General features: G+C 40.1%; 1 protein-coding gene across 1 annotated transcript in view; it reads right to left on the reverse strand.

The window, feature by feature from the left end:
- The window catches only part of LPIN2 (lipin 2), a 46,873-nt gene that overhangs the window by 15,150 nt on the left and 10,648 nt on the right, over positions 1-21,075 (reverse strand). The window contains exons 2-14 of the mRNA XM_081013102.1: positions 18,143-18,343; positions 15,903-15,998; positions 15,267-15,568; positions 14,098-14,205; positions 12,551-12,674; positions 10,087-10,423; positions 8,458-8,557; positions 5,595-5,782; positions 4,057-4,150; positions 3,700-3,769; positions 2,930-3,019; positions 2,076-2,155; positions 899-1,040 (exon numbers count right to left, since the gene is read on the reverse strand). Coding sequence (XP_080869228.1) covers positions 899-1,040; positions 2,076-2,155; positions 2,930-3,019; positions 3,700-3,769; positions 4,057-4,150; positions 5,595-5,782; positions 8,458-8,557; positions 10,087-10,423; positions 12,551-12,674; positions 14,098-14,205; positions 15,267-15,568; positions 15,903-15,998; positions 18,143-18,334 — 1,923 coding nt within the window. The 5' untranslated portion in view covers positions 18,335-18,343. The remainder of the gene's footprint in view (positions 1-898; positions 1,041-2,075; positions 2,156-2,929; positions 3,020-3,699; positions 3,770-4,056; positions 4,151-5,594; positions 5,783-8,457; positions 8,558-10,086; positions 10,424-12,550; positions 12,675-14,097; positions 14,206-15,266; positions 15,569-15,902; positions 15,999-18,142; positions 18,344-21,075) is intronic.

Below are 21,075 nucleotides of genomic sequence, written 5' to 3' on the forward strand. Positions count from 1 at the left end.
TAGCAAAATTTGCCTACTCTAGACTAGATTATGAACCAAGGTTTCACACCAAGGTGGAAGCAAAGACACTGTCATCCCATTACATGAAATGCATTCGTAAATTTGGGGAATGAAGTAAGAGTTCATCTGAATGGCACAACTTACTGAAATCTGTATTTAACCAGTCTGTGCATTGTAGATAAGCTTCTGCTGCAGTTAAAACTTCCCTCTTTTCTACAGCAGCATGAGAGTTATGTTTGGTGACTGGTAGAAAATATAAAATAGTAAAGCAAATAATAAACCTAATAAACCATGAGTGGTAGTCAAGGCGTTCTTGGCTTACTACTAGTGGTTTGTTTGGAGAGAAATAAACTATGAGCTTGGATCCAGATGACACAATAAGGCGGGCCATGACTAGTTTTTTGGCAGTGCAGCAACAGGAGGAGGATGATAGGAGTGAAGCATCCAGTATGTCAGCACCATGCACAAACACACTGCTCATCCACATTGAACTATGGTTCAATTTATTACGTGATGTGCAAACCAAGCCACTATCCATTGAGAAAGGGATAACGGATTCCCCCACCATGACCATGACACAGTTTAGAAAGAAAAGGATAGGGGGAAACAATGATTTCATGTTTGCTATAATATGTGATCATCTCTCTGCATGACCCAGATGCAAAGACATCTTAGCAACACTGAGCCAAAATTATGGAAATAAGGGAGTGTTCCAGAGCAGGAGGATTTATTTAGGAGTTGCAAAAATTGACCTAAACACAGTTCACAGAACTAGTTTATTAATAACAACACAGAAACAAATTTCAGCGAGGGGGCCCTTTTCTCTCTTAACCACTCTTGTCATTTCCCCCCTAACTACTTAAAATCATCAATATGTTTACAGAATTTGACCACTTACAATTTGATCTGAAGACAATCTAAGTGACTTTTTGTAAGATGTAGCATTCCCATGGCTTGGAAGTGAAGTGGTATCTATTTTTAAGGTTTCTTTTAGTTCCTGGGATCCTTCATCATCCGTTGAAGATTCATCACCTGTAGGCCTAAAACAATATAAGCACCGTAAGCAATAAGAAATGTTGCACATTTCACAGATTATTTCAAGAGATCCAAGCATTCTAAAGCACGTTAAGCCATTCAGAGAAGGAGAAGCATTTTCTAGACTGGGTGGGAGAAAACTAGGAAACCCTATCATCAGGATTGTATTTTGTTTTTTAAGCTTAATGGTTTCCCATTTTAGTGACAGAACAGATGGATTTATGCTAAATAAAGGTAAGTATACAGCATGCTGACTATTTCATGCTTACAATGCAAGCAATATAACTATATTTATGAACCTTTAACAAGATATATTCAGTCTCTGATGTATTCAGATCTTTTCAGTTAGCACAGGTATTTTCCCACGTCATCAAGTCAGACAAAACCTCCCCTTTCTGAACAATTTTAGCTGTTGGGACAATGGGCAGAGATAATTTTTCATAGCTACAGGCCATGTTTTTTCATTTCATCCTAGTTTTAATGGCTTCCCGTCAATACAGAACATTTTGAAGCTTACAAAGCAAATGGTGCATTTATGCAGCATCATAATTTCTTAAACTGGATTCTAGTTTTATGTGGCATACACATACACCCCACCAGTTCTGGTCATACTGCTGTTCTGCATTGATGAAGTATCATAAGAAACGGCTTTATATCAAGTCAGGCCATTGGTTCATCATAGTCAGAATTGTTTATGACAAGGGTGTGGAACCTGTGACCTTCGAGATGTTGTTGGACTGCAAATCCCATAATCCCTGACATGCTGACAGGGACTAATGGGAGCTAGACTCCAACAACATTAGGAGGATCACAGGTTCCCTAGCCCTGGTCCACACTGTCAGAAGCTTTCTGGTGTTTGACAGGAGTCTTCCAGCCCCACATAGAGATGCCAGCAACTGAACCTGGAAACTATTGTATGAAGAACATGTGCTCTGCTTCACTGAGTTAGGAGCCCTTCACAGATCACCCAGTAGCAAATTTCTATTCTTTTCTTCTAAAGTCCAGCTGTTCACTCTAAGCACAACTTATTTAAAACATACCGGCTTTCAACTTGTTCCTTTGTGGCTGTTGATAGGTCACCTTTTGGAGCTTCAGATTTTCCCTCCTTAGCTTCTGGAAGCTAATATATGAAAAGCACATTAAGACTACATCAACATAGGTTATGTTTTGCACTTTCACCTGATCAGAAAGAAAAGCTTGTAGTTTCTCTAATTCAAATATCAACCTAGTTGTAAAAACGTGCAGCAGCACTGAAATATTATTTTTCAAATTATTTGAAGTCTTCTTCACAGGAGTGTTATTTCATTCACCTCATTTTAAAAAGATAACAATTGTTTACTATAAAGTGAGAATGCAGTATTATTAATCTCCTAGCCCAAGACCAGTTGGCAACAATAACTGAACAGGCTCCCAAATCACTGCACAGATAACAAGTTCTAAATTAATAATGAAAAATGTAAAGTTGTGTTGTTTGGCCAGGATAGGTGAAATTTTAAAAGGCTTATGCAGTTGGGAAACAAACAAATAAACAAAAGCAGAATAAATGGTATAATTAGATTTCTGTACTAGAGCAGCAGCATCATTATAGATGGTAGACTTTACAATAAAATATCTTTTTAAAAAAAATTAACAAAGACTGAAGCAATTCAACCATGGGACCTGTACATAAGGCAGAACGAAATGTTGTAGAAACCAGAAGTTGAGCTTCCCTGTGCCCAAATAGATAAGAGTACAACTATGGATGGAGAATCTGTCCATTTAGATTTCTCTCAGTTTTGCCAGCCTTAGTTTGGTTCACTCCATTTCAGGTTTCAAATATTCTTTTAAAGTCTACATGGATATTCATATGTACTTCTTCTTACGCACACAGTATTTTTAGCGAGTTTCATCTTACCTGTTTAACCAAGCTGTCCTTCTTACGCCAGAACCACCATCTTCCAGACTTCTTCGGCATTTTATCCTTAATCCAGGATTCAACTGTAGCCTAATAAACATATGAAATCAGTGTACATCTACAAAGTTGCCATCCGGTTCTAACATGTATAATGGCATCTCATGTGTGCTTATCCATTGCTTTGTTATGCTAAATCTCTGCAATGTTTATGTGCTTCCATCATGACTATGCAGGAATGTACTTATTTCAGCACAATTAAGTTATGGGAGAGCTGTGCTCTCTTCATGAAATGGCTTCTCCCTATGGTAAGAAGGCTACCTCAGAGAACAGCTCACTACAGCTACCACTGCCTGGCCCAAGTTCCATTAAGGCTGTATTGCAGGACACCCTTGGCAAACTAATACCTGCCAATAATTTCTTATGGAGTGCTCTGACTTAGCAGATGCCTCCTTCCCAGCTCATTAGAAAAATCGCTGGATTAGGAGGGGTGGGGACCAAACCACAGTAGCAGAAGTATTGTACGTTGGAACATGGGAGCAGCATACTAGTGTTTCTCACACAGCTGTTTGCCAGGCTCATACTTTTCCCTTCACAAAGCTAGAAGACATCCCAAATACCCAAATTACTATGCTTTGCTTCCCCCATAACTCTGCCATGAGAAGCCTTGGACAAGTAGGGGACAGGGCCTCGGCCTCTCTACTCTGCTTTTGTGGCCCAAAATAGATAGCCTAGTTTGATATATTTCTGAGTATTTGCTGGTATTAGATTACCTGTGGCAAGCTCTTATGGAACACCTGCAAGCTGAGGATCATGGGAGCAGCCAACGCCCAATTATAATACCTGTTTATATAGAAAAAGTTACTCATTATGGATATTACAAAATGCACAGCATGATGAATATGCCACATACTCTTTATTGTAAACATAAAACAGCCTCATGTCAGCGCTAAAAAAGTTTGGTATGAATTCTACATTATATGCTGCTAACAGGCAAGAATTACTCACAGAAGTTGGGTTTTAAATTTTAAAGAAGGACAATAGAATAGAATGACAGCTACAATACAGATGAACAAGGCAAAATTATTATTAAATAGCAAAGGAAAAATAGGAGATTTGAGGAATGTTACCTGTTGTATATTCTTATAACCAAATTAGGATTGTCTATGAGTCCTGGGTTTTCAGCAAATTCATGGTAAGTAATGATATGCTCCATGAATTTTTCTGCAACACAATGACATTTTATCAGATAATTAAAGCATGTTTGTTTCCCCTTATTTGCTTAACCTAGTCCTTCTTGTATAAAAGAATTATGATTTTTTCAAATGGATGCATCTTCATTAAATGAGGGTGTAAAATCCCGATTAAGCATGTGGTTGCCCGACTCCCCACCCCCACTCAAAGCCCCAGATCACCTGGATCCAACTCCAGGTGATCAAGGGCTGCTTTGATCTGCTCTGGACAACTCCTGGATCAACCTGGACCTGCAATTTGTCTGGAGCCTGTGTGCAGCCTGATTAAGAGTTCTGTAGAACTCAAAAGCTTGCACACTGTGTTGTGGTCCAACACTGCCATTTCTACTTTATGCAGAATATAGTTACAGTGGTACCTTGGGTTACATATGCTTCAGGTTACATACACTTCAGGTTACAGACTCCGCTAACCCAGAAATAGTGCTTCAGGTTAAGAACTTTGATTCAGGATGAGAACAGAAATCGTGCTCCGGCGGTGCGGCGGCAGCAAGAGGCCCCATTAGCTAAAGTGGTGCTTCAGGTTAAGAACAGTTTCAGGTTAAGTACGGACCTCCGTAACGAATTAAGTACTTAACCTGAGGTACCACTGCATAGGTGTGATGGATCAAGATGAGCTATTGCTACAAGGAAGCAATTTCTGGGGGCATCTCTTACCTTTTACTCATGCTTTGTATATCCATGGTTAACATGTGGAAGAATTCAAAGTCAAGATACTAAGAAGCCAGATGTCGGTGGTTAATCTGCTGCTTTTTAAATGTCAATAAAGCAATTCCAAAAAAGTTCAGTGGTGAACTTCTGCTTCTTAAAATGGCAGTTTGTTTTCTATGTAGCACCATTTGCTTCCAAACTTCCTGACTGCCCTACATGCACATCTGCTTAGCACCAGTTCCCTGATAACCTTGCTAAAAGTGCAAAAGTAAGTCTGGAACACAAGTTTCTTTCAATACTTACTTGCCCAGCTGTCTTGTACTAACGGTGTTTGTGCACAAGTGGAAACCACTTCTGCTAATGCAAACATGGGCCCCTGCTTTCCACTCAACCCTCCATCCAACCCAATGCAGCCTCCTGTGGTTCTACAGAGTTCCCCAACCCTCATATCTCAATCAAACTGAGCAAAAATAATGGCAACGGCAAGTTCTTAAAGCACTTCACAGGGTTTTGAAGCTCTGTTACATTGAAACAGGACTTCCACAAAACAGCCAATAGCAGATATGGCCTGGCATTTGACATATGGTGCATCTCAGCAGGAAATTACACTCGGGAAGACAGCTTCCTGCCTAGATTTAGAAAAACACATGGTGGCACATATGTTATCATTTGATCCTGCACACTGAGATAAGTGCTTCCTATAGGGCAAAGTTATATAAAATACAGACTTCAAGAGTTTATTAAAAACAAGGCTGATTATTACATACCTTTTGATATCTCCCCATTTTCACTAAGACCTCCACAAAGGGATAATGTGACATCTGGCAAGTCCATTGCAGAATCAGACATACACTCTGTACCACTATCTGCAGCAGCACTTCCCACCGATTGTGGAGACTGAGAACCTGACAGCGTGTCAGACTCCAGCCATTGTCTGGTACCTGGATCAGAGTCACTGAAGACAAGACAAACAAAACATTTGCATATGATTCGTAGTGCTCACATAGAACCATTCCTTCTAAAGTAGTCCAGGGCAGGTTACAACATGATAAAACACAATGAATCTAAGAATAAGGAAAACTTCTTAATGAAAAGCAAATTAGTCTGACACAGCAGGCAGCTGTTGGACTTCAGAAGTGTATCTGTCTCCCAAAATATACGGTTTTTATACACAAACAAGGATACAGTGGTACCTTGGGTTACATACGCTTCAGGTTACATACGCTTTAGGTTACAGACTCTGCTAACCCAGAAATAGTGCTTCAGGTTAAGAACTTTGTTTCAGGATAAGAACAGAAATCGGGCTCTGGCGGCGTAGCGGCAGCAGGAGGCCCCATTAGCTAAAGTGGTGCTTCAGGTTAAGAACAGTTTCAGGTTAAGAACGGACCTCCGGAACGAATTAAGTATTTAACCCGAGGTACCACTGTATACTGTACAGTTGATTATCCATAAGAAATTTCTGGAAAGTGTTCATAACTTGTTGCTGTTGCTATTTTTAATGTTGATAATGTTGTAAGAATGTAAGAAGCCCATTTGGTGAACTGCTCCCTCCATCAGGGCCACTCAGATGGCAAGAAAGGTATGACTACAGCCATTACCTCTGGTTTTCCTCCACCTATTTGATGATCAGCAATGTACTGCTTCTAAACATGGAAGCGCCATGGTTAAGTTATGCAGTTCTTAGGCTTTTCCTCCATGAAGCTATCTCAAGTGCCCTCCTTCTCAAGTCATCACTTATCTCTGCCATCTCTGCAGCATGAGCTGCTGCCAGAAAGCCACTTTGCCCTGAGTGAGTTCCAGTTTTGGCACAGCGCACAATGAAGTAGGTTTTTTTCCTTTTTCAACACATGCTGACTTTCTGCAATTGGCTTTTAGCACAATATCAACACCAAATATAGACAAGAATGGCAGTGATGTGTTAAAAATCCAACCAATATGTAACTCAGCATGACCCGGCAATAATCATAAAACCATCCCAGGGTTACGTTAAATAGGCCTGGAGCAAAATGTAGCCGAAGTATTCTTAGGCAGGCTATTGACAGGAAATCTCAGCGTAACATAAGCTGGAGATTATCACCGTAGCATGAACAATGCCCTGTACATAAATTACATGCTACGTGAGGAAAGGAGAGAGAGACAGAATGGTTACATAGTTTAGGCATGACACATTCTCTGTAAAACATGGATATATACACACCCACACACCAATTCTATTAATTATAACAGGAGAGAAGCCTCAGGATCAGAGCCAAATGCCTCTCTATCAGGCTTCCAAGACTTCTAAGGCCCTGCTCCTCTCCAAGCCGCATCCCTCAACCACAGCCTAGAGTGCTTTTGCCTGGCTGAATGTGTCCTTAAAGAGTGGAGATGCCTCTTTTTTGGCTGTGTGGAAGATGAAGAAAGATGTACATGTGTACTGAGTCCCCTGACATGTGGTTGAAATGTAACATATTGTAGAAATTTAAGGGTTATATTCATTGCCTCTGCCTGTTTTCCCCCCTGCCCCTGCCCAACACTGTAAGACTACCCACAAGGGAATATGGTCCTTGGACTGAAAAAAGATCCCCCACCCTCTCCCCCAACCAACCAATGATAAACCAACTTAAAATATTGGAGGAGGAGGAGACTCGTGTCACATTTGTGCAGTATCAACAGGCAGCAAGTGGCAGAATAGGTTCCACCCTGTCTAGCTCCCCCTGGCTGTCCCCACATACTGCAGTTTCCCCCTCAATTTCCCTGCGCCTCTGAAGATAATGTAATTTTGATTAATAAAGGTTACCAGGAGCCTCCAATGCAGTGCCTGCTGCCAGCACTTCCAGATATGGTTGTTGGCTTCTGCTGTGTTCTGGCACGCTGCAAGAGAACCAGTGCTCAGGGACTTCCACCCCACTGCTTTCAGCACACGCAGCATAACAGAAGCTAACAGAGACTCCGGAACGCTGACAGCAGCAGGCTCCTTCCCCATGTCCCAAGCTGGCTGGTGGGCAGTGGGGAGGGGCAAGGCGAGCAGCCAGGCAGGCTGACTCGTGATAGGACTGGCCTGTGAAGGAGAGGTTTGAGGGAAGAGTGAGAGAAAAGGCGGTCTTTCTGTCAAGTTCCTGCAACACACTGTACTCTGTTGACAACAGCACCAACCAGGGCTCTTTTTAAAAAGTCTCAGAAAAGTGGTTAGGGGGGCTTGGCTTTCAAAGTACAATTGTTAACATGGGGAAATTAAACTAGAAAGGGGCTTGGCAACTGCTTCTCCATTATATGTACCTAACAGCTGCGTTGGATTGTAAAAACGCTTTTTTAAAAAGCCCATTATAGAGCTCTCAATGCAATTTTACACTGACGATTTTACATTGCTCTACAGCACCCTCTGGTGTCACATGCTTATAACGCGTTTATAATGTTTTAACTTACAAGTATAGATTAGTTCTGTGTGGCTGAGTAAGAGGTGGGGGCAGGGAGAAGATTAAACAAAGTTTTTACAACTATCTTATTTTTAAGACTTTTCTCTTACATGAAAAAGGGAAAACAAACAGGGGAACAATGATTGATTTAAAGAAATACACATTACTTGCATGTTTTACTGTGAAATATCTGTGTGTTCTGTCAGTTATCTGTGTGTTGTCAATTAAGAAATACCTTTTGGGAAAATAAAGAGCAGCAACTTCAGGTTCCAAAGCTGTCAGGTCATCCAAATATATGTCATCAGGCCCTTGGTGATGACTTCTCTTATGTATCCCTTAAAAAAAAAAAAAAAGGTATTCATTTAGGACAATTAATTAATGTATTTTAAAGCAGACTGCAGCCTCCACATAAAAGTTGCTTCCCGTTAAAAGTTAATCAAAGAGCCATGCAAGATGTCTCAACTGAATTCATTCCTTCCTATCCTAGGAGTCTCCTATATCCCATTTCCATTCCTCTAAAGCAGTGTTGGCCAAACTTGGCCCTCCAGCTGTTTTGGGACTACAATTCCCATCATGCCTGACCACTGGTCCTGTTAGCTAGGGATGATAGGAGTTGTAGTCCAAAAACAGCTGAAGGGCCAAGTTTGGCCAACACTGCTCTACAGGGAACGGCTAAGGGAGCTGGGCATGTTTAGCCTGGAGAAGAGGAGGTTAAGGGGTGATATGAAAGCCATGTTCAAATATATAAAAGGATGTCACATAGAGGAGGGAGAAAGGTTGTTTTCTGCTGCTCCAGAGAAGCGGACACGGAGCAATGGATCCAAACTACAAGAAAGAAGATTCCACCTAAACATTAGGAAGAACTTCCTGACAGTAAGAGCTGTTCGACAGTGGAATTTGCTGCCAAGGAGTGTGGTGGAGTCTCCTTCTTTGGAGGTCTTTAAGCAGAGGCTTGACAACCATATGTCAGGAGTGCTCTGATGGTGTTTCCTGCTTGGCAGGGGGTTGGACTCGATGGCCCTTGTGGTCTCTTCCAGCTCTATGATTCTATGATTCTAGGGAAGGGCCATAGTTCAGTGGGAGAGCATCTGCTTTGTCCTGAGAAGGTCCCAGCTTCAATCACCAGCATCTCCAGGAATGGTTGGGAGAGACTCTTGTCTGAAACCCTGGGGTGATGCTGCCAGTCCATGTGGACAATACTTAGCTACACTGACCAATAGTCTTGACTCGGTATAAGGCAGCTTCCTATGTTCCTCTAGAGAGACTTTTGGAGGAGCACGGCAAGCTGTAAAGGAGAGGAAGATACACTCAAGTCCCTCTTCTGTGAACTTCCTTCCATTTACATAATTACAATACAAGCTACATTTAGGGGCACTTTTACCCATTCTGCTGAACTTGGCTTTCAGACCATTTAAGCTGTTTAAATATATGTGCTAAAAGACAAAACAGAAGCCACCACCCCCCCTGAAAAGATCTGAAGGCAGCCCTGTTTAGGGAAGTTTTTAATGTTTGACAGACTTCTGTATTTTAATATTTTGTTGGATGACAGATGGGCGGGGTATAAAAAATAAATTATTATTATTATTATGAATCCAAATAACATTTTACATAATGTAATTTTATCATCTGCATTACAGATGAAGTAACATAAATGATTTAAGCTTCATTTGTGAAACTTAAAACTTTGTGTATGAACCAGAAATTTTAAGTTATTTATACTACAGTATTATTCTACATGAACAGCTGCAAGCAGGACTAGCAAACATATTTGTTACTTATCTCTTGAAAAATGGTTAAATATTTGGAATCTGGGGTAAAAGAGAAAGTATGTCAACACTTTATCAGGTAATTAAAGATATGTTACCTTTTTTCTTCGATGGGGAATCAAGTTTTGCTGGTGGTTTAGTTTCTGTCGGAGAATCTATCAATGGACTGGGAAGAGTATCAGAATCTAATGCCAATGAACCTTGCAGAATGTCCAAAATTGGTTCTGTGGCTGTAGAAGCAAGTCTCTCTTTAATATCTAGCTCCTTAAGTAGATGGTGTGTTCTTGGTTCAGGCTTTACTACTGTACAAACAGAATCATTCACCAAAATTCCATCTTCAGCTGCATCACTGCTGGATATTACCCTGAAATGAGTCTTCTCTGATGGAGTGATCGTAACTGTTCTGGGATGTTCCAATTTTTCCTTCTTGCTTATCTGAAAAGAAAAGCACCATTTTAAAACAATAATGCTTTGATCTCATTCATCATCGGCATGATTCAGTTCCAACAGCTTAAAGTGGTTCTAATTTAGCATTTCAATAAAACTTGTGTCCCACCCTCCTCCACAATTCAGAAGTGTCTGTGTGTTAGATCAATAGAAGTCCACCTCATCTGGAGTTTTGGCATCCTTACTGCACCTGATTTTCCAAATATAAAACAAGACTCAGCAATGTCAATGGGCAGCATAGTTGATAGACAAACAGGGAAAGATGTACCAATTGTTTGTACATTAATCCAGCCTTGCAAATCACTCCACAAAACTTACACACTCCCAAGCATTAGGGAGCTTCTTATAATGCTATGGTCAAGTTGTTGGCATCCATCTGTCTAGAGAGACCATGGAGTGAAGTCTGGGGGTGAAGTCAAACTGCTGCATTAGCAGCATCAAAGTGTCCTCCTCAGGGTGGAAGCCTGGGCAATGTGTATGGAGGTCCTGGGCTGCCCAGACAACAAGATCCCTCGCTCAGCCTTGCTGATGTGGTCCAAAGGAATTGAGAGCAATATGTCTGGAACCAGCTTGGCTGCAGGAGGTGTACAAGACACCATTCAACTGTCTTAGGGACTCCACTTTTGAGTACGGTTTACTCCTTAGCCTTTTCTTCTCCCGAAGAAATCACACAAGACAGCAGAGGTTTAGGATCAGAGTTTTCCCTCTCCTAGATGGGCCAACTTCCCCTCTGCACCTCATTTCCCTCTATAGCATGTGCAGAAACTATCTTCCTGACAGTTGGACTCATTATTGGTGTTGTCCACTCAATCCACTAGAGCCCGTTTTGGCATGCAGGGAAGTCCCTAACTCATCGAGGGTCCAAGACCCATCGGCTACCCTCTCCTGGTTTAGACGGCCAGTCCAAGCTGTTTCTAAGGGTGCGGCTGCTGTCACATGCTGACAGCTTTTGGGTGTCACTGGGGAGAGTTGAGAGCAGGGTGCTGAGCAAACCATGGTCATGGTCACACCACATTCTGGTGAAGTTCAGTTTGTCAGTAGGTAGCAGGAGGAACTATTAAGATGCCCCACCCTTGGAGACTGATAGAATCTGATGGATGCCTAAATGCTCTAGAGGTTTCTTGTCAGTTTCCAGCTGACAGGCCTGGCACTGCTGTTGAATCTAGAGTTTCACAATGGACTGGCTCATGACAGGATTGCTCCCAAGCAAATTTCAGATAGACTATGACTGAATAGAAGGAAGAACAAAATATTGTGCGCATTTTGTGATCATGATGGTGGCACAGTGTGCTCACTTTTGTGACACCACTGCATCTCCTCATATAGCAAAATCCAGTAGAGCTCTTCCAGGTGGTAAATACATATTAAAAAATCATTCTGCGACACATTTGCAAAGCACTTTTGGGGATAAAATCCATCCTATTCACAGTGAACTAGACGTTGATGCTAATACTGGTCTGTTGGAACAGGCTACTTCAGACACAGGTTTAACCTTCATTAACAATGGTACCCAAGCCACTTAGGCACAGTCAACCATAAGAAAAGGAAGCACTTTTCAGAATACTGAGAACAGGAAACACATCACATACAAAATATAAATTGATTTACATTATTCCATAATGCACGTCAGATACAACATATGGCAGTGCCTCCTAACAGCACCCATCTATGAAATGAATGGTTGCTTGCAGTTTCTATATTTTTTAAAAATTAAAAATCTGGACCTTCAAGGCAGAATAGGAAAATGATTCATCTGGACTGCAAACTATCATCAAATGTGACACAAAATCCAACACTAGCTGCCCATGATCCACACACCACTAAGCGTTAATGATGTAGGTGTTTTTACATTGTAACACTAACCATTAGACTTCAGGTGCGCAAAATTCTGCAGCAGGAGCCATGTAAGATTCCTGTGGTCAATCACAGCCTATGCTGGAAAGTTCGCCTGCTTTTAGAGAAGTACCAACAATGAACCACAAGAGGGAGCTACCTTCGTGCTATTTCTATTGGAACAGTCTCCATAATAGTGCTACTTTTTAACCTATAAAAAGAAAATCTCATGACATTATCAAAACCTTCCCTCCAAAAACTTGTATTTGCAAATAACTTTACCTTGGTAGATTCTGGGAACCCTCCCCACGTCCATTCAATGTGAGACTCTGCTCGGAGTAAGCTCTCCGTAGGCTTAACTTCAAGTTCTGAATCACTTTTAGGACAAGTTGGCTGGCTAAATGGGCTGTCAAAATAAAACAAAGCTATTGTGTTTCAAGGCATGAGTTGTTCAGATCTTTTCAAGGACTGTTTTCTCCAGTTTAACAAAGCTTCACTTATACAGAAAGCCAAGTTGGGCTTTCAAACTGTGAGGCAACAGGAGAGGAAAACAAAAAATCACAATAAAGTAGTTAATGTTGGCCATTCTAAACAGATTTCTTCATTAGGTGTTTTTTAAACATTTTCAACATAACTGTTCTCACAAGGCAAAATAATTATAGTTGCAAGTTCTCGCTCTCAACAATATATCCCTATTCTGCAGGCTTAAAACAAAAATGACTGAGCACATTTTCAACTTAAGACAAGCATGTACTCATGTAAGCACATCCAGGACTTCCAATTGAAGCATAGTGTATGAGTGGTAATTCAAGGATATTTATGGAAACTTGCAAAACCAAGTTAGATTTCTTGGTCCATTTGCAGCCTACTTCTTCTTTTTTTTTTCTTGAAAGGAAGCAGTTTTCAAGACACACATTCAAATCAAGGAGATAGATGGCAGGCAAAAATCCACTGACTTTTCCATTGTGATCATAGATTACCCTCATTTCTATTGCCATTCTACCCCTTCCCCACATAATTTACTTGGTCAGTTACACAGCAAAGAAGCCCTAGTTCTTCTCAGCCAATTTGAAGAAAAGTGTCTATAGAGTTAATATCACATGGAACTTCCAGGTGTTATTAAGGTAAGAGGTTCTGAAAAATGTCTAGTATCAGAGGTTGGGGCAAGGACAGCTTAAGTTAACTGCCAGAGTACACTATCCATAGAAACATGGCAAGCCACAGAAGTATTGCCCATGTTTCAATAGTCCAGTGTTATGCCTAATGTAATGTTTATGCCAGAAAAGCATCCCAAGAAGTATTGATCTTTATTACAAGAGTAGGCAATCTGTTCTGAGTCAAGAGCAACATTCCCATGGGGGCATGTGCAATGCATGTGGTGCCGGGGGGAGAGACATATCAGCAGTGGTTGGGGCCAAAGCTGGAGAAAACAACCTCTTTTTTTGCTTTTTCCTTCTCTCTTATGCATGCTTTCTGGTGCACACATTCCCCACCACCACCACCAACCACCCCTTCTCTCTCACCAACTCTCTTCCCCACTTTCCATCATTCAGCGTTCTCTCCCTGCCAGTCAATCTTCCCTTGGGATGCCTAGCCTCCAACTACTATCAGCCTGCTCTGCTCCTGCCTCCCTCCCTCCCCAGTTTGCTCCAGATCCTCAGCCTGGAAAAATCCACAGATGTGAGTGTGGAGCCCAACTCTTCTCTTTCTCCATCCTGGAGATGACAGGGAATACCCTGGAGAGTCCCATGGGAGCCAGGGTTTGTCCAGATGTGCTGTAACACCAACATTCAGTACATTAAAAAGAGTGACACATGAAAGTGACCTACTTCTCCAAAGGAGACCAGTCTCCATCTGATAAAGGGTAATGGTCCTTTGCGTGGTAAATCAATGATTCCTTATACTCTTCATCCTTTGGTGGAGAATCTGATGGGTTCCTGTGGAGATGAGACTATATTTAAAAGGGGGCTCACAGAAAAAACCCTGGTGATGTATTTTAACTGAAGAGTTCCAAGCAACCTGAGGAGAAACCAACACTTCCATAAGCAACTTTTCAACATGATCCATATTCTGATTTGAGCAAGACCTGGAGATCCAGCCCCACTGACTCACATCCATAGGAGCTGAGACACAAGCAAAGGACTCTAACTCCATTTCTCCCAGAGTAAACAGCAACAGGGGCTTTGGAAGAACTCTCCTTTTTGTTGAATGCCAAAGCTGTTCACTATTGTAAAGATGCTTGGAAGGATTAAAGAGTCTTTGCTTCTTGGAAGAAAGCGGCTGAAGTATGTAATAGTATGTGTAGGGGTTATGATGGAGGCTGGATAGAAAACCATGAGAACTAGATCACATTCACTCTGGTGCCAACTTCCCTATCCATATGACAGACTGTGTTTTCTTTGTGGGTCTCACCCTTCATGATTATCTAGTTTGTTGCGTGTGTGCATGCACTCGTACACCACAACCAAGACTTGCTCAGGAAAAAAATTACAAACATATTTAATGACTTACAAATTAGAAAGTCTCCAGCAACTACAATACATGAAACATTTTCCGATTGAGAAATGGGGTTTAAGTGTTCTCAAAAGTAATGCTTTACAAATTAAAAACTTATGCAATGCAATTTAGATATAGGTTAAAATTATATATTTATTGCAGATATTTGCTTTTCTTATTTAAGATTAGAAATACAACCCGAAGGGTAATTATCAGTGCCTGACTGTGTGACTAGAACATTCAGTTGCCATAATCAGCATATTTCTTACTAAAGACCACCCCCTAGTTTATTGTCTGCTTTTCTGATTTATAAGCAGATATAAGTTATTACAAACTCCAAATCTGAATTTCCAAATATTAAGTAGTTGAATATTTAAACAACTGGGGGATTTTTTTCCTGGTAGGATTTCGCACTGTTGCCAAATATAAAACAAATACAATTACTGAGCTTTTTATATTTCAACAGGTTAGCCAAATAAGAAGGTAGTTTTAAAAAGTTTACCTCAGAGGCAGAATACTTCTCTCATCATCTGAGCTAATTTCCATTTCAAAGCCTTCTTCAGTTCCAGGAGCAGAGATCTGATCTTCCTTCTTGGCATCTTGTTTACATTTTCTTTTCCTTCGCTTTTTCTTCTTCACTGACCCAGAGGGGAAAAAAGGCTCTGCTTCCACAATCTGTAGTATTTCTGAGCTTAGACACATCCGTTCATTGTCACCCGATTTCAGCAAGTGATCATCAGTTTCTTTGAAGAACTGGTCTTCTGTAGGTATTGGGGATGTTGCAAGATGTGCAGGAACTCTTTCCTAAAAAAATGATTTGGGCAAGAATAACAGTTACATACATTATGTATGCACTACTAAACTATTACAATATTCACTATATTGGAATTATATTGGAATTTAGTATATAGTATATTGAAATCACAGTGAATGTATAAATTCCCATGTAAATGCAGGTAATTCCAGATCCATTTTGTGATGTTCAGAAACTCAACAGACATATCATATCTGGCTCCTAAATTCAAAATGCGTAATTATATGAAATCCTCATTTCCCAATACACAATTTCCTCCCTACTACATAAAATATGTACAACAGAATGTCAGAATAGACATGGATGTTAAATTATGCTACTTACAAATTTTTCTTCTGTTTCTTGCACAAAGAAAGCTTCTCCATTATCACCCAGTTTCATATGAAGATCAACTGCTTCTCCGTTAATTTCAATATCAATCTGTGGAACACACAATACCCTTTCAGCATTTGAAAATAAAAATACACACAAAAATTAAAATATATTTTGCCTCTTTACATTATCCATCCCCACCCCTCTAAACTTTGAGACAAATGGGTAAAGACTGAATGATCGACATACTCTCTAGTACTTGGCTATCCACTTTGATCAGAGCATACATTACCTGTGATCTAAACTTTGTGAAGTTGGAAGAAGGTAACAACCCCACTAGCATAAACCAACACATGTTACAGAAAGGCAGGAAAGAGAAACTGCAGCCACTTCCTTCATCAAAGCTGAGAGAGAGAGGTGAGAAAGAAGCAGGTTGCATCATACCTCATATGAACCAGTGGCCAAGAATGAAGTTAAGAAGAGTTCTGCTGGGTAAGGTCAAGCCCCATCCAGACCAGCTTGCTGTTCTCACAGTGGCCAGCTAGATGCCTATGGTAAGTCTATTAAGTAGGACATGAGAGCAAAAGCACTCTCCCTACTTGTGATACTGGTATGCAGAGGCATGCAGTCTTGGATGCTGGAGGTAGCACACAGCAATCATGTCTAATAGCTACTGGAAGCCTTATCCTCCATGAATTTTAAATCCAGGACTTTTAAAGTAATCCAGGTTTGTGACCATTGCTGTATCGTGTATCAGCAGCTGTTTGGCCCAGCTGCAACCTAGCTGCCCAAAGCCAAATGTGATCTGCAGCGACAGAGTCACCTAATGCTGAATCCATGACAAAGCACTCATTCCTTGTCACCTTCCTAAGTAGCTCATCCGGAACAACAACACTGACTCATTGTTCATTTCACTAGAGTTCCTAAACATGACTAAGGAGATTCATTCACTTTACGCCAGAACTAGCAGCAACTAACCAAGAAAACCAGGGATCATTATGGATAGCTCAATGAAAACATCCACTCATGTCTGCTGAGTGAGAAGTTTCTATACTCCCCAATAAAACCCACCAAAGCTAGAGATTATTAAAAAAAATAGAGGCTGAAAATCATAATGCCTTTGTATAAATATATGGTGTGGCCACACTTGGAATGCCATGCACAGCTGTGGTTTTCTCTTCTGAAGGATGATTTTGTACAGCTGGACAAGATGAAGAAAGGAGCAACTAACATTATCAGGGGCCTGAGGAAAGTTGACTATTTGAAGCTTTTTATTTTAGAAAAATGGCAAAGGAGAAGCATGGGAGAGAGGTTTATAAAATTGTGCATAGTGTAGAGAAAGTGGACAGAAAAGTTTTCCTCCCTCTCTACTAGAACTCCCATTACTATGAAGACACTAGTTTCCCAGTGAAATTGAGTAACAGTAGATCAGACAGACAAAATCCAAATGAATGTATGGCATTTGCTGTCAACAGTTCCAATATTTTCATACTTAACTTCACAAACTCTCATGGCTGCTAGTCATAAGATCAGCCCTACACTAGTTTAAAGACACCCCCCTCCTCTGTAGGTTAAAAAGAGAAATGCATGCAAAATATATAGCATGCAACAAAGAGATGCAAGTCTCTGTTGTACTAACGAAACAACAAGGTTAATAATACTCTGTTTAGTCATAAATTAGAGTGGCTTAGATTTCAGATCTGCACCATTGTTTGAGAAATGCGGTAACAGTAGGAACTTTGATTTAAATCAAGTCATCCTGTATCAAATCTCAAATGTATCCATTCCCCTTTAAAGCTCCCCCCCCTTTCAAAAATAGATTTACAGTGGTGCCTCGCAAGACGAAATTAATCCGTTCCGCGAGAGTCTTCGTCTAGCGGTTTTTTCGTCTTGCGAAGCAACCCTATTAGCGGCTTAACGGATTAGCGCTATTAGCGGTTTAGCGGCTATTAAAGGCTTAAAGGCTTAGCGGATTAGCTGCTAAAAGGCTATTAAAGGCTATTAAAGGCTTAGCAGATTAGATAAAGGGGGGGGGGAAGCGAAAAAAAACCCTCAAGACTCGCAAGACATTTTCTTCTTGCGAAGCAAGCCCATAGGGAAATTCGTCCTGGGAAGCAACTCAAAAACGGAAAACCCTTTCGTCTAGCGGGTTTTCCGTCTTGCGAGGCATTCGTCTTGCGGGGCACCACTGTATACAGACGAAACTGCAGAATAGTTTTCATTACAAGGTCCCCATCATTCATGATACTCACAACTTTCTCCTTCGAACGTAAGACACCAAGCTTTCCAAATCGGACATGGAATGGGGAGCAAAGGTATGTGCCATCTTGTTGCTGAACTACAATTACATCAATGCATCCTGAGAGCGTCGCCTGATTGATTCCTTTGTATAGTTCCTTAACAGTCACCAGAACTTGGCCTGCAAGCTGCCCCACGTAATTCATTATTTAAGGCTGCAAAGAAGAAATTGATTGAAACGATTAATCAAAATTTATTTCGCCAAGTGAATTTTTATTGTTTTCCTTACATATTCTTTTCCAACAAATTGTAATAGCACCATACATTCCCTTTGACTCTGCCGAGTCGCGACCCCCCTCCCTCCCCACAACTGGTATATTTATCCTCTTTCCATCACGCACATCCTTCTCATATTAGTACTATTATACATTGGAGGTATTATGTCAATCCTGCTAGTGTCTTGACCTCTTTACAATTCTTCTTTAAATATTCAATAAATTTACTCCAGTTATTTTGGTATCTTTGATCTCCCTGGTCCCGGATCCTCCCTGACAGTTTGGCAAGTTCTGCATATTCCGTCAACTTTGCCTGCCACTCCTGAATAGTTGGTATGTCTTGTACTTTCCATCTTTGGGCCAGAAGGGTCCTCACGGCAGCTGTAGCATACATGAACAGATTTTGATCTTCTATTTTAATTTCTGTTCCTATTAAGCCTAATAGACACGCTTCCGGTCTTTTGGGGAAAGTATATCTAAATATTTTTTTGAGTTCATTATAAATTGATTCCCAAAATTTTTTTACCTTATCACAGGTCCACCACATATGGAAATAGTCCCCATCTGCCTTTTTACATTTCCAACATTTTCTTTCTTTTTCCCTATACATTTTAGCTAATTTTACTGGCGTCAAATGCCATCTATACATCATTTTTAGCAAGTTTTCCTTTAAAGTCATGCATCCTGTAAATCTCAAACCCTCCTTCCATAATCTTTTCCACGCATCCAATTCAATGTTATGCCCAATATCAATTGCCCATTTTATCACTGATTCCTTTACTTCTTCATCTTTTGTATACCATTCTAGCAATAAACTATACATTCTTGATAAAATTTTATCTTTACAGTCTATTAACTCGATTTGGAATTTCGATTTTTTATCTTCGAACCCATTTCTCTTTTTATCTTCCTTTAATAAGTCACTGATCTGGTGGTATTGCAGCCACCCTGTTAACATCTTTTCAATTTGGTCATATGGTTTGAGCTTTATCCCTTGGTTTGTTTTCCTAGTAATATCCTCATATGTTACTCTTTCCCCTTCCATGTTTACTTTTTTTGTTGTCAACACCTCAATTGGTGATATCCACCACGGTGTCTTTCTTTCCAGGAGGTTTTTATTCCGATCCCATACTTCATATAAAGATTTCCTAATCACATGGTTTAGAAAACCTTTATGTACCTTTACTTTGTTGTACCATAGGTACGAATGCCAACTGTATCTATTGTCGTGGCCCTCTAGATCTAATAGGTCAGTGTTTTCTAAAGTCAGCCAATCTTTTAACCATACCAAGCACGAAGCTTCATAATATAAAGTCAGGTCTGGTAAATCAAAACCTCCTCTCTCTTTCTTATCTATTAGTATCTTCATTTTTATCCTTGGCCTTTCTCCCTGCCAGACAAATTTCGCTTTTTTTTTTTTGCCAATCCTTAAATTGTCTTATCCCTTTTACCACTGGTATTGCTTGAAATAGAAATAACAGTCTAGGTAGTATATTCATTTTTATCACAGAGATTCTGCCTAATAATGACAATTTTAGTCTGCTCCATATATCCATATCTTTCTTAATTTATTTCCATACCACCTCATAGTTGTCCTTGTACAGGTTTATATTTTTTGTTGTCATCCAAATTCCTAAATATTTTATTATTTTATTATCGCGATTCCTGAGTCTACTTGTAATTCTTCCATCTCTTCTTTCTTCAGATTTTTTGCTAGCATTTTCATCTTGTTTTTGTTGAGTTTAAACCCTGATACCTTCCTAAACTCTTCCATTCTTTTTATTGCCTCTTTCACACTTTGTCTTGGTTCTTCCAACGTTAAGACTAGATCATCTGCGAAGGCTCTTAATTTAAATTCTTTTCGTCCCACCTTAATGCCTCTGACTTCTGATGATTCTCTTAGCTTCTTGTTCAAGACCTCTAGAACTGTAATAAATAGCAAGGGCGACAAAGGACATCCCTGCCTAGTACATCAAAATTTAGACAAAAACTAAAAGGTAGCCAAGATTGCACATAAGAAAATTCCAAAGTTCTCCAAGTCACTAGCATAAGAGTGTAAGAAGCTTTTCTAGACCATGATCCCTACACACAGCTTATCTTTATATGCCATATTCAGTACATCAGTTTCCAGCTTCCACAGTTCTAGGAATTGATAAACATCACTTATAAATCTCTATAGCTCAAACGTTCAGTTGCCTATCAGCAAGTGTTTACTTATGAAGTGTAGATGAATCCAGAAAACTACATACATGTGTGAACTACTAAGTTTAGGAGCATCTAATGATGAAACTAGGAAGGAGGGCAGGGGAAAATAGACAGAAGATGGGAGGATGGTATGATCCTGTAGCCCAGTCCTTAAAATTTTGGTTCCAGTTATATGAACTAGATATTTATTACTGTTCTAGTTTTGTTCTTTTATCTGATGGTATTTCAGTAGTCAGTTTCTAAAATGACCTAATAACCAGCTTGGATTGTTGTACATAACTGGTTACTTTGAATGTGAGTACTGCATAAAATAAACAAAATTCCATTTTCAGATGATTAAAATGGCATTCCATATTAAGTTCTTTTATGGAACTTCAAGTAATGCAAAGCTATGGTGAAGTAATAGTTAAATATACAGCAAGTAGCAGAGCAAGCATACATAAACTGCTAACCAATAAAGCATATAT

Source organism: Podarcis pityusensis, assembly GCF_964106645.2.
Source record: "Podarcis pityusensis genome assembly, chromosome: 7".
NCBI lineage: Eukaryota > Metazoa > Chordata > Lepidosauria > Squamata > Lacertidae > Podarcis > Podarcis pityusensis.